The 22,326-nt window shown below is 34.4% G+C and overlaps 1 protein-coding gene across 1 annotated transcript; it reads right to left on the bottom strand.

The window, feature by feature from the left end:
- Positions 1-610: 610 nt before the first annotated feature.
- On the bottom strand, positions 611-13,542 carry LOC141393561 (uncharacterized). Its single transcript, XM_073966660.1, has 6 exons — positions 11,984-13,542; positions 3,137-3,203; positions 2,961-3,074; positions 1,977-2,903; positions 1,514-1,904; positions 611-1,456 (listed from the first exon to the last, which is right to left on the bottom strand). Exons 1-6 carry the CDS (start codon positions 12,146-12,148, stop codon positions 1,285-1,287), a joined length of 1,836 nt encoding a protein of 611 aa, XP_073822761.1. The 5' UTR covers positions 12,149-13,542; the 3' UTR covers positions 611-1,284.
- Between the last annotated feature and the right edge of the window lie 8,784 nt (positions 13,543-22,326).

Genomic DNA, 22,326 nt, shown 5'->3' with positions numbered 1-22,326 from the left:
AGGTTTGTGTGTTTCATTGTTTTTGTTATCAAGAATCTAGTTTTTTTATAGACAGAATGTTATTGTTAACTTTTGTTTGAATATTTTTCTTTGGTTTTAGTTTTCAAAATGTACTTTTATAAAATAATGATAGTAGATTTGTTTGTTACTGTTATTTGTTTTTAATTTATACTATTTTTATTTGATGTTGTTATTCTTTGACGTTGACGGATTGTTAATGAGGCATTCTTTTATAGAGTTTAAACAAAAAAACGAGATGAGACATTATAAATGCCTTTATAGTTTGTGTGTCTTATATGTAAAGTGGAATATTTTAGGATGTTTTGAATAAATTTTGTAATAATTTGATTTTGTTTTTTATGTCTTTTTCTTGTATTGTTTTAAGATAATGAAAGTTCTTAGTTGGAAATAGAACATAGATAAATTGCTGTAGATATATTGTTTTTTATATTTAAACTATTTCATAAGTATTTTTTTCTTATTGTTTCATTAATATACTTTTTTATTATATAAAATTAGCTAAATTTTATTTATATATTTTTAATATTTATTTATTTAATTTAAATTCTAATTATAATATCTTTTAGTATTGTGGTTTTGTTCTTGTTGCTTTTGTTTTTTGGTTTTAGTTTCAATGAAATCACAAAGTAATTTATCACAAGTTTAAAAAACATACATTTAAAATTTTATATTTAAGAATTTTATTTAACTATTCTATGAGTTTTTTTATTGGTTAACCAGATTTTTTTAACTACGAAAATCTTTTTGTAACTTTGATTTAGTAACACTGTGCAACAACCGAATCCAATACAGTCCAAAAATTCAAGACAAATTCAAAACAGGCAACAGGAATATCTTCAAATTTCTAAGTATATTCTTAACAAGTTTCTTAAATTAAAGTATTAGCTTGTTTTTTTTAAGTTCCTGTCAAATATTTAGATTCTATAGAATCTGTTCCATTTTTATTCCTCACACGTGAATTTCGTTAGCAAAGCTCGTATTAATTACGTTCAGCCAAAAACTTGGTATAACCTCACTTATCATTGTCTAAAGTTGCAGACTAGAAATTTTGCATATTTTACCACTTTAAAGCACTCGAAATTCTCTCTTGTAGCACAGTGTAATTTCTCTTTTGTTTTATTTGCTCTTCTTACACTAAACTATAACAAAAAATAATAATAAATAACAACGAGAAAATTGTATCGTTGATACAAAATTTAAATTATCAGTTGCCACTACTACCAAAGGAAACAGTGTCGATATCCTACAGATCAAATAAATATTTCAGGATTGCTTGGAACCCCAGATTTCGGTTTCATAATAAATACGATGTACATTATCACGAATTAGTTTTGATTTCTCTTTATTCAAACCCATGGTGTTTTGGTGCTTTTTGAAAAATTCCAAACACAAATCTTGTGGAGCGCCCAGGGCATGTATGTTGCTGGTGAAGGTCCTGCAAGAAAAACAATTAATTATAAAATTGTTTAAATTAATTTGAATTTTAATTTACGCCAATTGTCGAAAAGCTATATTTTCCATTTCTTTCTCGAAATCCACTGCGGGGTCATTTGGGACTTTTGTTGATTTTTCCTTTTTCTTGCGATTATCTTTGCCATGTGATGAACTAGAGTCAGAGACATCCTGCTGCCTTGCCAAGGGGTGCTCTTCATTATCTTTTGTCTCACTATTGTGCGACTTCAATTTGCCAAATTCTTCCTTGGCCTTTTCCTTGGCTTTACGCCGCTCCTGCTTCTTTTGCCGAGACTTAAGGCGATTGTTTCTTTCCGTTTCCATGCACTCCACAAAGGCAGCGTTCCAAAATTTCAAATTCATCCAAATGGGTTGCTCTCTTATAAAAGTACACAAATACTCTCGATATGGATCACAACCGGGTACCTCAACTAAAATAAAAACAAGAATTACTCATTAAAATCTTCTTCTTTTACACACAACTTCTTCAATATCCTCCTTACTCTCTCTGTAAAACTGAAAACTCAAATTCATTATTATCATGGCCGGTCCAAAATCCGAACATTCACCACACTCAAACAACACAATGGCAAAATGTTGTATCAGCGAATGAAATGTTGCCTCTTCAACAAGTTTCCTTTTATTCTTCTGTTGCAATAGGAAGCGTACAAACCACTGTCGACCAATTTCCAGGCGGGCCATAGCACCAAATTCCGATTTCAGTTCCAAGTCGATAGCATTGGCATTCGTAAATAAAGTATCTGTGAAACGTTTCATAAACTCTTTGATGGGCTCCTCGCCAGTGCGACAGTCCAAGCTTATCGAAGAGGCCCACGAAGGCACAGAATTTTGCGATTCGGAACGTATAAAATGTCGCCAATCGGTGGACTCTCCACTTGGGCTAACCTGATAATCCAAATCATCTCGTAGACTAGTTAAAGTACTGCTGTTGGAATTTTTACGTCGAACCGGAGGCACACGTATGGAATGGCTTGAAACTGTTCCAGCCATATTGGCCATGGAAGTTTTACTAAGATCTCTGTCGTGTGGTGGTTGAACCTCAATATGAGGTGCAGCTGTTGGTGGTAATGTTAAATTCTCTCCTCCAGATCCCGTGACATTACCACCGGCTGCTGATACAGCAGCTGTATTGCCTGTTTTTGACATTTCATTAAGTCTCATTAAATCTCTTTGTACATCTAGTTCACTGCGCCGAGCCCCGGCAATGGCTCGTTTTCTTTCATAACCTCCCGAGTTTCGAGATTCTATTGAATCGGAACGGGTTGTACTGCTGACATGTGAACGATCTTGAGCCGGGGCATTGTTGTAAGACCTTGAAGAGGTTGAGGTCGAAGATGATGAAGAGGAGGAGGATGATGACGATCGGGATTTATCGGGTTTACGGTTACGTAAGGCATCTAAGCGAGGTCCTGCAGAAAACGAATCAATTTTATTCGTTATATTTGCAGTCAAAGCTTTTAACTTACTTGGTGCTAAATTTGGTTGTCTATAACGTCCTGATATGATTTCCTCATGGGCTCTTCTTGCCTTCACCCTTCTTGACTCATAATCGATTTTGGTATAATCAATTGATTCGTCATCTAACACGGGAAAAGGAACAAATTAATTTGTTTCTTAATGAAGTTTACAGCATTGTACTTACATTTGGGCACTTCTTCCTCGTCATCATCACAATAATCCGAATCACTGGAACTTATGTTTAAGGTCAACTGCAAAAAAGTCAAATTACAAACATATATTTATGTGTATGTATTATGTGTATCTACATATATTAGGATAAACTCAGGAAGTAACAAATTTGATAAAGAAGAAATTTTATCGTTAACTCCGTATGTTTTCTCAAAAAGTAATGAACTGCAAAATTTATTTAACTATCAAACTTTAGAATATTACGTCGGCTAAAAAACATTTTTTCAAATGTAATATAGACTGGCCAATATTTTCCCTTTAACATAGTGTGTAAACTTATTAACGTATATTAAAACTCAGCTTAAAAAACCGACAGACATTGGCCCCAAAACGTCAACTAAAAATGGGTCAACACAATGGTTGACTTTAGAGGTGGGCGCGATTCACGATGGTAACATTAAACAACAACAACTAAAGTGTTAAGTACTAAACACTAAACTGCTTAGTTGTTGTTCTTTATTATAACGATCGTGACACGAGCCCCTCTCTAGTTCGTTTGTATATCTTTTTCAGTTATCTGGTGCTGGTTCCTTTGCGTCCAAATTCAAAAATTCTGCTGCCTTGACTGGCTGCGTTCATAATGAACCAGGAGACAGGTAAGTGAGGTTAACTTGCAACTCAATAAATGGAACATGTCATGCGTTCCCAATCTACATGCAGTATATGTGTTGGGTATGGTGTCATCAAGTCAGGACTGCGTGGTAGACTGGTAGATCTAGAGGTATAGGCGATATACCTTTGAACCTCTCTTTCTACATCATAAAGATCTCTGCTGACATGCCTGGGATGGGGAAGCCTCGCACTACACGCAGAGAAGAGATCTTTTAGGAGCAATCGTATTCTAAAAACAAAATAGTGTATTGTAAAAATCTGAAAATATATATTGTTGGCCCAACAATATATTTTGTGTCATTATGGTTCAAGACACAAAATATATGGTTGAAACAATAATATATATTTTCAGATTTTTAAAATACACTATTTTGTTTTTAAAATATTATTGCTCCTACAATATCTCTTCTCTGCGTGTTGATTATGACTGGGATGTGCAAGGCAGAAACACCCAAGTAGGTACTGCACCGACAACATCTAGTTGTGCCGATGTACCGATAAATTGTTCGTCTCCTCATTGTTCACTAGTGTCATGAAGTCCTCAGGACGAAATTCTGGCAGGTTTGAATATTCTTCCCATGCGTAGCGTTAAAATTTCAAACATGCGCCGCATAGCATATCACAGATGTCAAAAAGGCTTCTTTGTCAGCTACCCAAATGCCGCCGTTCAGCGATTTGAAGATCTTGTTCCTAATTCTGATCTTGCCTAAAATAGAAATTGGTTGCATGGACGACTTTAACATGCCATCGAACGTTACACCCTATATCTTAGGGTAGTCAGTCTCAGCCTCCATGTGGTGTACAGTGTGACAATAGATTTAACGGCGGATATTTTCACTGTCGTCAAATGGATGACTTGTACTAAGTCAGTCATATCACCGACTATAGGACCCTACGCCAAGATAGCACAATCATCCTCATACATTACGATCTCTATGACGTCTGTAGGGTGTAGAATTTCAGAAAGCTAGATGTTTCACTCTACTACAGGACTTAGAGACGGCTAGAAGGACATCCTCTCAATGTCCTTAAACTGCTCGTCGGCATCGAAAACCTTCGATACATCAAGAACAACCATACCTGTTCGATCGCTCGTACTGTTCTGGTTCAGCCTTAGATTCATACAGTGTCCGAAATAAAAATAGGCTCACATGCAAATTTCTAATTTCTTCATAACTGGAATGATTTTTACTGGAATTTATAATTTTTTTATGGATTTGGGCACTCCCCATGATCTCAATATATAATATTTTTGGTTTTGATACAAAATAAAAAATAATAGTTCTGTTAAACTTGCATATGTTTTGTTCTTCCTAGGTCGATTTGAGCTTACTAATGTTTGTTTACATCACATTTTCGATTCCAGAAGATTACACTGACTGTTGTATTGAGATGCAAAACAAGCAAAAAAGTATCAGTCGGCATTGCCGACAGATATATACCCTCAGCCTGTGTGGATTGAAATACTTTTTTTCCAAAAAAACTTACGTATTTAGGGTTTTCAAAACATCTTTTAAACTGAGTTTCGACAATATTTAGAGTACCATTTTAGCGATTATTTTCGAACTTTTGTGGGGGAGGTATCGGAAGGTCCACTCCTTCCACCTTAGAATTTCATCTAATATTCGAAGAAATATAACTATATCCAAAGTGTGGACGAACGCAGTATTCGTTTCGAGCTCTCCAGTCACAACATATGGCGTCATAGGGGGTTTTTACAACTTTCGGGCTTTTTTCTCAAGAAGTATGGACTTGTCCTTGAAAAAACTTTTACTGTCGTAATTGAGACAGCGAATGCAAGTGGCTTCAACAAAAACCAAAGTGATATATTAAGATGTGTAAAGTATGGACCAAATCTGTCACTCCCATCAAGAGTTATCGTACGCACAATTTTTCCGACCATTTTTTAACTTTTGTGGGGGAGGTACCTGAAGGAGCGGACCGATATGTCTTATCTTCGAACTTAAACTAAGTTTGCACAAAATATTACGAAGGCCACATTTTGGACCCGAACGGCAGATCCGTTCGAGAGTTATCTTACGCTCACATCACTACACACGGTGTCATAGGGTTGCTACAACAAAAATAAAAGCGTTTCGAGAGCAGGCCCTAAACTGAACTTTTCCGAAATTTTATGTGGGAGGTACCTGAAGGAGGGTGCCGCTCCATATTGGAACCTCATCTATGCCTGGTAGAAATTTTACGATGTGCAAAGCGTGGACCAAATTGGTTGCTCACTTCAAGAGTTATCGTGCGCACAAATTTTCCGAACATTTTCGAACTTTTGTGAGGGAGTAGACCGATATGGCCCATCTTCGAACTTAAACTAAGTTTGAACAAAATATTACGATAGCCAAATTTTGGACCAAATCGGCTCATCCGTTTGAGAGTTATCGTGCGTACCAGCCAGACAGACAGATGACGGACATTGCTAAATCGACTCCAAATTGTCTGAAACACATTTCGTCCAAACATACTTGGGGTCTAAAACCATTATTTTGATGGGCCACATTTTGCCCGTATGAAAGTGTGTATACCCTTTCTAGCCTAAAGACTGAGGGTATAATTATTTTAACGCACATAAATAAGAATAATCAACGGTTTTTGCCGTCAAAGCAGTGTCGGATAACCCCCTAGGCTTTTTTGACACTTTATTGTGCGTCCAATTTATGAAACATTTTAACAAAGTAGATTTATTTTCTTAATTGCTACTCCTTTTGGGCAATTTGCAACGATCCTTGCTTCTAACAACTACAAAATTTACCTCATGTGCCCTGCTAAAAATGAGTTTCTCGAAAAAAGATGTAAAGTGCTGTATTAACCTGCAGTGTGAATATAAGTCGACCACAATTACGGAACTAAATTACTCGTTGGAAATTGACGATCCATGAAATCAACAATTTGTAAAAAGTTTTCCTCAAATTTATAAGTGTAAATCCCCCAAAATTGCACTGAACCTATCATTATTTCGCACCAAAAAGAAGAACACATTTATCCACAAAACAAAACATGGATATTTTATTTATCCACAAAACAAAACATGGATAATTTATTTATCCACAAAACAAAACATGGGTATTTTATTTATCCACATAACGTGGATAATTTGTTTGTCCACAAAGGGTAGATAACTTATTTATCCACAAACCAAAACATAGATCATTTATTTATCCATAAAACAAAACATGGATAATTTATTTATCCACAAAACAAAAAATGGATATTTTATTTATCCATAAAACAAAACATGGATAATTTATTGATCCACAAAACAAAACATGGATATTTTATTTATCCACATAACGTTGATAATATATTTATCCACAAATCGTAGATAACTTATTTACCTCAAAACGTGGATAATTTATTTATCCACAAAACAAAACATGGATAATTTATTTATCCACAAAACAAAACATGGATAATTTATTTATCCACAAAACAAAATATGGATAAGTCATTTATCCACAAAACAAAACATGGATATTTTATTTATCCTCATAACGTGGATAATTTATTTATCCACAAAACGTGGATATTTTATTTATCCACAAAACAAAACATGGATATTTTATTTATCCACATAACGTGGATAATTTATTTATCCACACAACGTAGAAAATTTGTTTATCCACAAAACGTGGATAATTTATTTATCCACAAAACGTGGATAATTTATTTATCCACAAAACGTGGATAATTTATTTATCCACAAAACGTGGATAATTTATTTATCCACCAAACAAAACGTGGATATTTTATTTATCCACAAAACGTGGATACTTTATTTATCCACAAAACGTGGATACTTTATTTATCCTTAAAACAAAACATGGATAATTAATTTATCCACAAAACGTGGATAATTTATTTATCCACAAAATGTGTATAATTTATTTATCCAGAAAACGTACATAATTTATTTATTTCTTCTCAAAACGCGGATAATTTATTTATCAACAAAATAAAACATTGATCATTTTTTTATCTACAAAACATGGATAATTTTTTTATCCACAAAACGTGGATAATTTGTTTATCCACAAAACAAAACATGGATCATTTTTTATCCACAAATTTATTTATCCACAAAACGTGGATAATTTATTTATCCACAAAAAGTGGATAATTTATTTATCCAAAAAAGTGGATAATTTAATTATTCACAAAACAAAACATTGATCATTTATTTATCCACAAAACAAAACACGGATATTTTTTTTATCCACAAATTTATCCATCCACAAAACGTGGATAATTTATTTATCCACAAAACGTGGATAATTTATTTATCCACAAAACGTGGATAATTTATTTATCCACAAAACGGATAATTTATTTATCCACAAAATGTGGATCATTTATTTATCCACAAAAACCCGTGTGGATAAAACAATAGTGACAAGACGTCTATAATTAAGTTAACCACAAAACGTGGATAATTAAGGTATTTAATGGATAGTTTATCCACAAAACTTTGATAATTTATTTATCCACAAAAGTGCATAATTTATTTATCCGCAAAACGTGGATAATTTTTTTATCCACAAACCGCGGATAATTTATCCATAAAACGTGGATAATTTATTTATCCACAAAATGTGGATAATTTATTTATCCCCAAAGCGTGGATAATTTATTTATCCACAAAACGTTGATCATTTATTTACCTACAAAACGTCTATAATTTATTTATCCACAAAGCGTGGCCAATTTATTTATCCACAAAACGTGGATAATTTATTTATCCACAAAACGTGGATAATTTATTTATCTAAAAAACGTCTACTATTTATTTATCTAAAAAACGTCTATAATTTATTTATCCACAAAGCGTGGATAATTTATTTATCTACAAAACGTCTATAATTTTTTTATCCACAAAGCGCGGATAATTCATTTATCCACAAAACGTGGATAATTTATTTATCAACAAAACATGGATAATTTATTTATCCACAAAACGTGGAAAATTTATTTATGCACAGAGGTGCATAATTTATTTATCCGCAAAACGTGGATAATTTATTTATCCACAAAAAAAACCTGGATATTTTATTTATCCACAAAACAAAACATGGATATTTTATTTATCAACAAAACGTGCATAATTTATTTACCTCAAAACGTGGATAATTTATTTATCCACAAAACGTGGATAATTTATTTACCTCAAAACGTGGATAATTTATTTATCCACAAAATGTGGACAATTTATTTAGCAACAAGACGTGGATAATTTATTTATCCACAAAATGTGGACAATTTATTTATCCACAAAATGTGTATAATTTATTTAGCCAGAAAACGTGGATAATTTATTTATCCACAAAATATATCATTTATTTAGCCAGAAAACGTGGATAATATATTTATCCACAAGATATATCATTTATTTATCCACAAAACGTGGGTAATTTATTTATCCACAAAACGTGGATAATTTATTTATCCACAAAACGTGGATAATTTATTTAACCACAAAACGTGGATAATTTATTTATCCACAAAACGTGGATAATTTATTTATCCACAAAACGTGGATCTTTTATTTATCCACAAAAACCCGTGTGTATAAAACAATAGTGACAAGACGTCTATAATTAAGTTAACCACAAACCGTGGATAATTTATTTATCCACAAAACAAAACGTGGATAATTTATTTATCCACAAAACGTGGATAATTTATTTATCCACAAAACGTGGATAATTTATTTATCCACAAAACGTGGATAATTTATTTATGCACAAAACGTGGATAATTTATTTATCTACAAAACGTGGATAATTTATTTATCCACAAAACAAAACGTGGATAATTTATTTATCCACAAAACGTGGATAATTTATTTATCCACAAAGCGTGGATAATTAAGGTAACCACAAAGCGTGGATAAATTATTTATCCACAAAACGTGGATAATTTATTTATCCACAAAACGTGGATAATTTATTTATCGACAAAATGTGGATAATTTATTTATCCACAAACCGCGGATAATTTATCCACAAAACGTGGATAATTTATTTATCCACAAAATGTGGATAATTTATTTATCCCCAAAGCGTGGCTAATTTATTTAACAACAAAACGTAGATAATTTATTTACCTACAAAACGTCTATAATTTATTTATCCACAAAACGTGGATAATTTATTTATTCACAATACGTTGATAATTTATTTATACACAAAACAAGGATAATTTATTTATCCACAAAAGTACATAACTTATTTATCCGCAAAACGTGGATAATTTATTTATCCACAAAACGCGGATAATTTATTTATCCACAAGACGTGGATAATTAAGTTAACCACAAAACGTGGATAATTTATTTTTCCGCAAAACGTGGATTATTAATTTATCCATAAAACGTGGATAATTTATTTATCCACAAAACGTGGATAATTTATTTATCCACAATACGTGAATAATTTATTTATTTATCCACAATACGTGGATAATTTATTTATCCACAAGGCGTGGATAATTTATTTATCCACAGAATGTGGATAATTTATTTATCCACAAAACGTGGATAATTTATTTATCCACAATACGTGAATAATTTATTTATTTATCCACAATACGTGGATAATTTATTTATCCACAAGGCGTGGATAATTTATTTATCCACAGAATGTGGATAATTTATTTATCCACAAAACGTGGATAATTTATTTATCCACAAAAAACATTGATAATTTTTCATCCACAAAACAAAACGTGGATAATTTATTTATCCACAGAACATGGATAATTTATTTATCCACAAAACGTCGATAATTTAATTTTCCACTAAACGTGGATAATTTATTTATCCACAAAGCGTTGATAATTGATTTATCTACAAAACGTCTATAATTTATTTATCCACAAAGCGTGGATAATTTATTTATCCACAAAACGTGGATAATTTATTTATCCGCAAAACGTGGATTATTTATTTATCCGCAAAACTTGGATTATTTATTTATCCATAAAACGTGGATAATTTATTTATCCACAAAACGTGCATAATTTATTTATTTATCCACAAAATGTGTATAATTTATTTATCCACAAAACGTGAATAATTTATTTATCCACAAAAACCGTGTGGATAATACAATAATGAAGTTGGACACAAAGCACTTAGACTTTTCCGTTCCATCGAACTTCCTGCATGACCTTTTCCACATGTTCCATATCGGATTATTATTACAATCGGATCTGTTTGTCTTCAATCTACTCTATGTGTGTTAACATGTTCATGTTAAAAACTAATTATATTGAATACAGAAATACCTGCAGGACCTCATTTGAATTTTCGAAATAATTGAGTGACACTATCTGCAAGTTAATGAATTAATACTTTTCCACCTCAACTGTTGAGTTTCCTGGCACTCACATTGAACAAACATTTTCCCCATTTGTTTTAACACGCAATGTATGGAGGCAGCTGAGATAAACGAGTCAAGATAACGACAAATTAAATAAGAACAACCATCCGGTTAAAATATCCTTCAACTGACAACAACAACAGCAATAACACCCATGTGATTATCCAAGAATGGAAATGTGGAAATATTCTTTGTGAGTTCCTATTTCTTTTTTTCCTTCTGCGAATATAAAGAAATTGCATTTTCAAGGTTCTATGACATGACACGACAGCCAGTCAGCCACAAAAACACATGTTTAGTTACGGAGGCATATTTGCTTTTTTTCCAATTAATTACTACGACTACTGTCGCTGCCATAGCTGCTGCTGGAGGCACACGACCGACTCACATATCCTTGCCATTCGCGCTAACACATATTTTTCCAAGTTTTTTTTTTCGTTGTTTGTTATGATTTGAGGAAAGCGTGTTGGCTAAATAAAAACCTTGAAACATATGCTAACATCGTCGATTCGCTTTGTATTTGATGTTGGTGGGCCTGGCCCTTGGCTATGGCAAAACTCTTCAAGTTTTATTTTGCTGGCTTGGCATTAATGCCAAGTATGAGTATGAGAATTTCAAACAAAATTCAAGGTTAATGACGATAGTAACTCAACCCATCACAAGCAAAAACATGCTCATTCACGTTGCAAATCAAAAAACGCATAAAAAACACTTCCTTCTCTTCTTCGAAATAGGGAAAAGGGAAACGGATATAATAGGAAATACATTGTTAATGCATGGCTGCCCGGATGAAAACTTACCTTTGATGAAATGCCATTTAATAATTCGTTGCTATTCCCAAGTACCGTTAGGAATTTCGATTTCAATATACCAATGGCTGGTGTACGGCCCATAAAGCTTTTGATACGAGATGTTTCACCCGTTGCTGGTGCCTCAGCTGCAGGGGGTGGTGATGAGGGAAACATTTTGTCATTTGTTTACACAGCTACCAAAATATCTATGTTACTGTGTTATCCAAGGAGCGAAGGGAGAAGGGTGCGAATTATCAACAATTATTACAAAAGCCTCTCACAATAAAGTATACGCAGTGATGTTGGTGGCAGCGACACAGCGATAGAGAGAGAGAGGAGAGTAAGTAACTGTTACTTACATTGACTGCAGTGTGGTCAACACTAACCGCAGTATAACCTGATGGATTTCTTTTCACTTGACAAATACCTTCTTACTGGTCCACATTTTAAGTTCAACGTAACTATTGAACCTATTTTTTTTTTGTTGTTCTTGTTTAATTTGGTATACTCAATTATACAACTTGGGCAAGCACATGGCCAGGCACAGCAATGCCAAGAACATATGTCATAATGGCACTTGACTGGTCACATAAGGCAGTCAGTTTTCTTCAGCAGCAGCAGCAGAAGCTAAAGACGCGTATACGCAGCAACACTTTCGTCTGCAGCAACTAACAACAACATTCCCACAATGTTGCAGGCCCATGAAAAAGACGGCGGCGGCGGCGCCGCTGTAAACGCTGCAGACTAGAAAACCCGCAATTTAACCGATTATAGTATATTACACTCTATTGTTTATCACTGATGTTGTTGTTATTTTTCGTTTTTTGTGGTTTTTTGTTGTTGCTGGGGTTTTGTTTTTCGTTCATCAACACACATTTCCTGACATACCCGTCATATGTTTATTTGCCACCACCACCAACCAGCTTGCAACATGGAAAAAGAACCAACAGTCGTTTGCCTGAGGCAACGAATAGTAAGGTATTCGAAGAGAAGGGCCGGGCCAGGTGGTGCTTGAATGATTATTGATTTTTACACATCACCTCCGTCGTTGTTCGTCGCCGTTGCCGACATCGTCTTGTGCAATGGGATTTTGAAAAATAATTCCTTGAACTTCACACTGCCATAAACAAACGGAAAAGCAGTAGCTGCAGCGCTGTCAATATTCTTTGATATTTGTTTTTCTGATTTTACAATTTTTTTCTTCTTCGTTGTTATGCTAACATTTGGTTTTTGCTGTTTTTTTTTTTTTCTTTTTCACTTTTCACTTCAACTCTATTTAGCAAACAACTAAAACTTAAATCTTCTTTAATCAGCTTTTATTTGTTAGGAAAAAGGCACTTTTTATTAGGAGTTTTGCAACATTCCACACACTTCTTCTTATTTTATTTAATTTTCTAAGTTATTGCTTAAATTATTGCATGCTTTTGTTAATACTTTGTTTTTGCTGCATTAAAAATCACAAGTTACAATTTTTCTTCTATTTCCTTGACTCTCTTAAAAATTCACTCCTATTTGTCCGTATATTTTCTAACTACTAAACCTTCATTTTCACCAAACAGCAAAGGAATAAAATACTCAGGCGAAGGGTGGAGCTTTCACTGTTATTTGCCAACAGCAGAGAACAGATGTTTTGTTTACATAGCGGATTTATATTGGTTTCCGTTGTATGTACAGCAAGAAATGAGCTTTATAGTTTACATTATTTTATTATTAACATTGTCTATGTTAAGTCACAGTGGCTGTTTAATAACCGTTACCGAGAAATGTTTTAAATAATAGTATTTTAACAAAGACTTCTAAAAAATTTAGTGAGAGAGTTGTGTGAAAGATTTGCCTTAAATATTGGATCAGAAATGGGGTCTTAAAGCACAAAAGTGTTAGGTTAGGTTATGTTACCCTGTCGGACTTTTATTAACCAGTTGATAAAATGATTGATAACACTGCTCAACAAAATTGAAAAAGTTGAATGTTTCAGACGAAGTTGCAGTTGTTTCTAGATGAAATCGGCGAGTTATTTTCAAATCCGGTCCCGGTTTTTCCCCATCAGCTCTTGTTTTTGAGATCTAGCTCAAAATCGGTTTTTACGAGTTTAACCCAGACTTTCGTTATTTTCGGATGCAAACAAATATTTTTTGTGGGTTTTTCGACATTAATATATTAAGGAGATGTTGTACGCTCGATACAAATCGGTTTTGAAATAGTTATGGTGAGTATATATCAAAAAAATATAGAAAATATACGACGGACCTTGTAAAAATTGCTCATTTTGAGTACTTTAAGCTGTAATTACGTCATCGGGGGAAGTCATAGGATCTTCATATGGCAATGCGGATATGCTTAGGGTGTCTACTATATAGTCCAGTATTCAAATATATAATATAAAGTTCATAGCGCCCATGATTCGGCCATAACCTAAAAATCATCATGAAGACTGCCATTGAAAAGTAAATGGCTTATGTGGTAATGATATCACTGGCAAATGATTTCCCTTTAGCAGTCTTCATGGCGATTTTTAGGTTATGGCCGAATCATGGGGGCTATGAACTTTATATTATACATTTGAATACTGGATTATATTGTAGACACCCTAAGCATATCCGGGGTACCATATGAAGATCCTATGACTTCCCCCGATGACGTAATTACAGCTTAAAGTACTCAAATTATGCAATTTTTACAAGGTCCGTCGTATATTTTCTATATTTTTTTGATATATACTCACCATAACTATGTCAAAAACGATTTGTATCGAGCGTACAACATCTCCTTAATATAATAATGTGGAAAAAACCCACAAAAAATATTTGTTTGTATCCGAAAATAACGAAAGTCTGGGCTAAACTCGTAAAAACCGATTTTGAGCTATATCTCAAAAACAAGAGCTGATGCAGAAAAACCGGGGCCGGATTTGAAAATAACTCGCCGATTTCATCTAGAAACAATTGCAACTTCGGTTGAAACAAAAGTCCTGTTGACCAGTGTAATAGATCGATAATTTTTAAACTGACTAAAAACTGGCTGAAAAGTTATCTAGAGATGAACCACTTTGAACAGAAAAAATGTTCGGCAATTGAGGGAATGGATGCAGGGAACACTTGTAAAAGTACCAAAAAAAGGCGCAACCTCAGATTGCAACAACTGGTGAGGAATCATGTTGTTATCCACACCACTCAAAGTTTTCTGTCAGATTATACTCGACCGAATTTCGAATAAAATCGAACCCACACTTCGCAAGCAACACGCCTGGTTCAGATCACAATACTCATGTGTTGACCATATTGCGTCGCTCCGTATAATTATTGAACAAATGAACGAATTCAAACAGCCCCTACATCTAGTCTTCGTCGACTTCGCAAAAGCTTTTGAACGCTTAAATCACAAGAAAATATGTGAAGCTCTTCTCCGTAAAGGTGTACCCAACAAAATTGTAAATTTATTAAAAGCGCAATACACTGTATTTCAATGTAGAATTCTTCATAATGGCACATTATCGGAAACAATAGACATTGTGGCCGGTGTTCGACAGGGATGCATTCTATCCCCTCTTATATTTTTAATTGTGATGGATGAGTTACTCCGGTCAAGTGTGGATGCTCCAGCAAACAGAGGTATTCTCTGGCACCACAAAAACATGGAATACCTAAACGATTTTTGGCCTGTTTTGCCAAGGAGATTGCAATTTCATTACCCCTAATCCCGGTATGCCCTGGTACCTAGTATATAATGTTTACCGTAACGTGTTGGCAGTAATTGTTTATAGACTTTATACATTCCAAGACAGTACGGCTGCTTTGCTGTCCGTAAAGATGTTTGCAGTGATATGCCTTGTGTGAGTATTAAACCAATTCAGACACACTGTTAACGCTCGGATTTCCGCCTGCAGGATCGTGTTATGATAGGGCAGACAAAAGGAGATTTCCGATTCCATGATATAAGACCCAGTCCGGTTCTCCCCCCTAGCACAGCCCCATCCGTAAACCCCCACCTTCCAGCGGGAATCTGTGCCAGAGCTCCACAGACCCACATGTCTCTGTCAGGTATTAATACTGCTGCGCTATTTTCAGGTATACGGTCCAATACTATTTGATTTATAAATTCACCCGTTGTGACCTTAATTATGTTTTGGTGGTATGTTTGGTGGTCTTTTCCAATCCACTCGCTCATCGATTTTAGCCTTGTGGCTACGGTGGCTACCTCATACCTTACCTGAATTTGTATTGGGTGTGCAAACAAAATTGTTTCTAAACCAGTAGTCGGTGTGGTCTGCATTGCCCCGCTAATGCTTAGGCAGCATGTTCTTTAGACCTTTTGCAAACCTTTCACATTGCATTTTTTGTCCATAGCTGTCCACCATACTACAGACGCGTACGTTAGAATCGGTCTAATCACGCTTCTGTATAACCAATGTATCATCCTAGGATTAAACCCCCATTTTGAGCCTATCGCCCTTCTGCAAGTTAACCAACATATTTGGGCCTTGTTGACCTTTTCTTGAATGTGCCGTTTCTGCTCTTCGACAAAGTATATTCGAATTCTTTCCTCTTAGAAGTATTATAACGTCGTCTGCGTTGTAGACTGGTTCAAATCCTTCTTCGGTTAGGGTCCTTAAGAGACTATTTATGGAAAAGTGTTAACACTTTGCGGCAACTGGATCTAATTTTGGGGCACATTCCTTTGGATAGTCGCCATCATTGTAATCAGAATTAGAAGGACCACCTTCGATGAAAATTTCAAAACCATCCTGCACAAACGTTCTTACGCGAAAACGATGCACTTTCTAAAAGACCACGTTGCTGCAATATCTCGCATTCATCATCAAAATTCGAGGACCAATCATATTTTAATAACAAAAAATCTGAAAATATATATGTTGCTTTGTGCCAGACACCATAATGACACAAAATATATTGTTGGATAAACAATATATATTTTCAGATTTTTAAAATACTCTATTTTGTTTTTAAAATATAATTGCTCCTACAATATCTCATCTCTGCGTGCAGTATTCCCTCCCACAGCAACCGCATACTCAGCATTTATCACCGGTCGTTGTTGTTTTAACCCCTGGAAGCTCATCATTTTTGGACTTTATAAGGAGAAAGAGTATCATGGTTGTGGCAGGAAACAAAAATCAACAGCAGCAACTGAATATCTCCCACTTTTGTCAAACTTGTTCAAAGGCAGACAACACTCGGTCATTTACCCCAAAATTCTTGGAGTTACCTTTGATAACACCTTTCAATTCTGCAAAAATCATAGATTGCCACTACAGGACTATGCGGCCCCAGTCTGGACATCTACTATTAGTAAGACCCAATGGAGGAACCTCCAAATTATCCAAAGCACAGCCAAGAACATATCGCTCATTTACTCAAAGAGTGACATAACTCAAAAAACACGATTTCTGAGTTAGCAATTTCTATTTTTCTAAGACTTCTACAATAAAAAAAAAAATTCAAAATTTTCATGCTGATATCTCTAAAACTCAACGAGTTACAGCTCATTTTCTACGAGATTGGCATAATTCAACAAAACAGTTTTATGAGTTTATGAAGCACTAAAACACTTCCAATCACGATTGATCATGAACTGAAATTTAGCATTGATATCTGGCTGGCTATTTGCAAAATATGGTTCAAGTGGTTATTTTATTTGCTGTGTAATAATCGTTTTAAGTTGGGAAGTCAAATTTCAATCGTCAACTTAAAACGCGTTTTTCTCGAAACTCGTTTTTTGAGATGTGTCACCCTTTGAGTAAATGAGCGATATGCTCTCCTCTTTTAAATACACCCACTTATTCAACACTTAAACGAGCAATAAGCCAAGCTCACAAAGATGCAGTTCAGAAAACTATATACGCATACTCCTACTCGTACAGCATCGTCCTTGGTGGTAGACCTCCACCAATTAGTGAGCCCAGCTCAGGTAAGGACTATCCAGGTATCTGAAAAGCTACCAATTCCTCCTAAACCCCAAGTTCCGCACATCACCGGACACTCCACAAAAACCGCCAGCACTAAATTCGATGTTTTATTGTATGTGTATCCATAATTTCCGTTGGGGATTGCTAGATCCTCTATCGGGACCCTCCCATTGGCGAATTGGGGAAGCCCAACTTGTCTTTATTACAAGGAGGAAATAAAATACTCGGGTGTGACCAAAAACTAGCCTAAGAGGCGGCATCCGGTCCCTTAGTACCATTGGTGGGCGGAAGCTGAATCAGCTAAAATGGCCACATCTGGACATCGTTTGGCGTAACTAAAAGTGTAAAACGACTTCCGAACAGCTCTATCCCGACTGGTACAATTCTGCCAAGAACATAAAAAAGAAAGTGACAAATACAATGTTTCAATTTTTCCTTTTCTTTGTAATTTTGATGGGAACATAACAAAATGTTGGGGGTTGTGTGGGGTCCCAGATGATGGTAGGGTAAAAGGAAAGATCACCTTACAATGGTGCAAAATAGGATGGCGCATATCTCACTTTTCCATTTTTTTATTTCCACAAAGTGTTCAATTAGTACCAAGTACATTGTCGATAGTAGTAAAATATAATATTATTAATTATTTTGGTTCAGTTAGCCTAAGTAGTTTAGTATAAAATCCAGGATGGGAGAAAAATTTAGTATCTCCTTAAAAAAATGTTATCAGTTGAAAGTCTTTGCACAGGGATAGTGGTGTAGGGTATAACATAGTGGGCCCTGTCCCGAATATAGCCTTTGCTCACTTGTTATACCCTCAGTCTTTAGGCTAAAGAGGGTTTATACCCTTTGATACGACCAAAAATGTGCCTCATTTTCGATGAGATTTTAGACCCCAAGTATGTTTGGACGAAATTCATTTCAGACAATTTGGAGTCGATTTAGCCATGTCCGCCCGTCTGTCTGTCTGGCCGGTGCGCACGATAACTCTCGAATGGATCAACCGATTATAACCAAATTGGGTATTATAATATTTTGTTCAAACTTAGTTTAAGTTAGAATATGGGCCATATCAGTTCACTCCTTTGGGTACTTCCCCCACAAAGTTCAATTTTTTTTTTTTTTGTAAAATGGTGTGAACGATAACTCTCGAAGGGAGGAATCGATTTGGTCCAATATTAGCATGTCGTATTATTCCTACTTGATATAGATTGGGTTCGAATATAGACTATATCGGTTCACTCCTTCGGGTACCTCCCACACAACATTTCGGAAAAGTGCAGTTTAAGACCCCCTTTGATTTTTATTGTAACAACTCGTATTCGCCGGTACAACTTTTTTAGGGCCAGGTCCATACTTCCTGAGAAAATGGCCCGAAAACTGAAAAAAACCTATGGCACCTTGTGTAGTGGTGAAGCCTTTCAAAATACATTTTTTTTATTTTTAAAAAATAATAATTAGTATTCTTTGGGTTCTACCATATGATTGGAGCATTTTGACATTAAATGACATCTTTTTTATTACTGCGTTGGCAACTCTAATGACAAAAAACACCCTCTCTGGCTAATTCGCTGCGACGAATGGTCAGCCGACTGCTAAATAGTGTTGCCCCGTACTGAAAAGAAGAGACTAATTCATGCCCTTATTATGCCTAACATTCTGTACTGTCTGGAAGTATTTTCGGGTACGGATGCAAGGCAGATGTCAAAACTGCAACTTGTTTTTAATAGAGTAGTGCGATATCTATATTCTCGACGTCTTTTTGACCACATTTCCCCCTGTGTTAATTCTTTTTTAGGCTGTTCCTTTCAATCATTTGTAAACTATAGACTATTGTTACTGTTTTACAAGATATACAAACAACAACATCCACAGTTTATAACAAACTACTTTAATTTCTTTAATTCGATTCGATTGAATCAACTAATCATACCCGTAGTTGGACCTTATATGAATGAATCTTTTGCAGTTAGAGTAGCTAGGCTGTTTAATATACTTCCGAATAGTCTTAAAGTTTTTTGCTACTCGTACTCTACTTATAAAAGAAAGCTTCTTCAACATTTTGCTGAAATTGAAATGAATAATTGATGTTTCATTTTTAGCTTATTTTCCACTCGTCACGTCGACTAAACTGATTATCTGTATATTATGTGCTTCTTTTTTGCGAAAATTGTTATAAATATTTTCCACTATGAGTAGGCAATAAACCGAGTAGCTATGAAATAATTGGAGTAGCTACGATGTAATGAAGAACTTTCTAAAAAAAAAAAAAAAAAAACGGAAGAGCAAACCGTAATTAAAGTAATTAGATCTCCAATTTCTAGCTTTAACAACTTTTTTCCCTGCACGAAAATTGATTGTCATTTACATACATACCACATCATATATCTGTTGATTATTATAAACATTAAATTTTTTATATTGTATTATTAATTTGTATTCAATTTACAAGTTGCTTTAACATTGGAGTAGCTATGATGTAATGAAGAATTTTTTCTAGCTTTAACCAGTTTTTATCACTGCGCGAAAACTTATTATCATTTGCATACCACATCATACATCTCATAATGATCATTTCATAATTTAACTAATAACTTATACGATATACTTATTATCAATCTGTTGCTTTAAAATTGGAGTAGCTATGACGTAATGAAGAATTTAAAAAAAAAAAAAAATTAAAGAATATAATTGTAACCAAAATAATTAGATCTCCAATTTCTAGGTTTAAGATGAATTATATATATGAAATTGTTTTTAGAGTAGCTATGATATCTAGGTGGATTCTTTGTAATTATATAAATTGGCCTCAAAATTGGCTTCAATTGCAAAGCAAATAAATAAATAAAAAAATAAAAAAAAAAAAAAAAAAAAAAAAAAAAATAAATATGTAGCGTGGTTGTCGATTATGCCTAAGGAAAAAAAAAAGATTAGGCGCAAAAAACGAAATAAGCAAAAATGTACAAAAATAAATATGCGTTCGGTTGCTTATTTAGCCGTGTGTGTGAATATTGTGTAGCGGTTGAAGTATACAGCTAATGTTAATGTTTTTAGATGCTTGCTTTTAAACCCTGCAGACGTCCAATAAGACCACAGAATTCAGAAAACCCTCTAAATACATAATTTTTAGGGAACGGGATCTTGTTTTTTTTGTCCGCTTTTCGATCTGTCCGTAGATCCCTGATGGCCAAGCCATTGTTGCTAGCGCAATTAGCAGCAGACACAACAACAACCTCCATTAGTTTTACACACAAACAATCTACGTTAGCGCTAGCAACACAAATGCCTAGACTCGCGTGCTAGGGATAAATGTCGCTTTTTTCTCTGCTGGCCATGAATGCCGTAGATGAATCTCTGTTGGCAGAACTGATACTTTACATGTTTATCCATTCGGTTTATCGGTAAAATTAAAAATGGGGTTTTAGGTGAAATCCGTTTTCGGTTTTTGATAGAAAATGGTTAACCAGCTTTGGTTATGGTCTTCCTAGTAGAATCAAAGCGAGTGTTTTAAGTTAAGAGAAAAATTATATTTATGTATGTTTTTATTGCATCTAATCGAGGTTCAGCTGTTGGTGTTGAATTTTCACTTTATGACAATATATAATGTACTTTATGTCCACAGTTCAGTCGTGCTCCGTAAAATGATTTAAAATGGTTATCACACTTAAAGAAAAAATTGTTTGACCCATACTTGAACATATTTGCAAACAAATGCCGTGATCGTTCAAGCAAAAGTTATGGTAACTGTTTTTTTAACGAAGTAATCCCTTACCAAATAACACCCTTAAATCTGTTAATTAAAATTTACCATCAAAACAACAAAACACTAAAAATAAAACTTAAACAATCTAAATTTAATTTTGCGGGACTTTAAAATGTCGTCATTCCGGCATTGATATATCTATAAAATAATTGGCTGCAGGCGGAGAGAGGGATTATGCGGCTAATTGAGACTAAAGAACAAAACTCAATAAAAAACAAACAATTTGGCAAAATAGCGGCATGTTTTTTGCTGATTTGTTTCACAAAATATTTTCTTCATGTTTTCTATTTTGGTAAAGGAAAATAAAACAAAATGTCTTGGTTTTGTCTGCGTTCCGTTTTTATTTCAATTTATCATCGTCATCAAGTAACACCCTTCCGCACACAGCTTTTCGTTTTGTTTTTTTTTTTTTATTTAGATGTGCCTCCTCTTTACAAGATCAATAGGAAATGAAATGGATTTCATGTTTTCTCTTCTTCGTAAAGTTGTCATTCTTCTTTGAGGATAATGTCAACAATGTTTGGTTGACATTATGAGCAGATATAGAGAGGAAGATCTCAATTTGGTTCTTTATTTTTCACGAAAGAGTGCGTCACCAAAGCCAACTAACACAGCCTTCACAGCTTGCTGTTAGTTACACTCTTGTGGCCAAAATTGCGTTTGACAAAT

Source organism: Musca autumnalis, unplaced genomic scaffold (assembly GCF_047663935.1).
Source record: "Musca autumnalis isolate F117 unplaced genomic scaffold, ASM4766393v1 scaffold_2, whole genome shotgun sequence".
NCBI classification, from domain to species: Eukaryota; Metazoa; Arthropoda; class Insecta; order Diptera; family Muscidae; genus Musca; species Musca autumnalis.
This window is presented reverse-complemented; position numbering and strand designations above follow the sequence as displayed.

Excerpts from the sequence above, each read along its gene's own strand:
- LOC141393561 (XM_073966660.1), bottom strand. The coding sequence starts at position 12,148 with ATGTTTCCCTCATCACCACCCCCTGCAGCTGAGGCACCAGCAACGGGT. Across the intron at positions 1,905-1,976 it reads TTTTCAGTTTTACAGAGAGA|TTGAGGTACCCGGTTGTGAT; the intron begins GTAAGGAGGATA and ends TTTTTATTTTAG. Across the intron at positions 1,457-1,513 it reads ATAGCTTTTCGACAATTGGC|GACCTTCACCAGCAACATAC; the intron begins GTAAATTAAAAT and ends TTTTTCTTGCAG.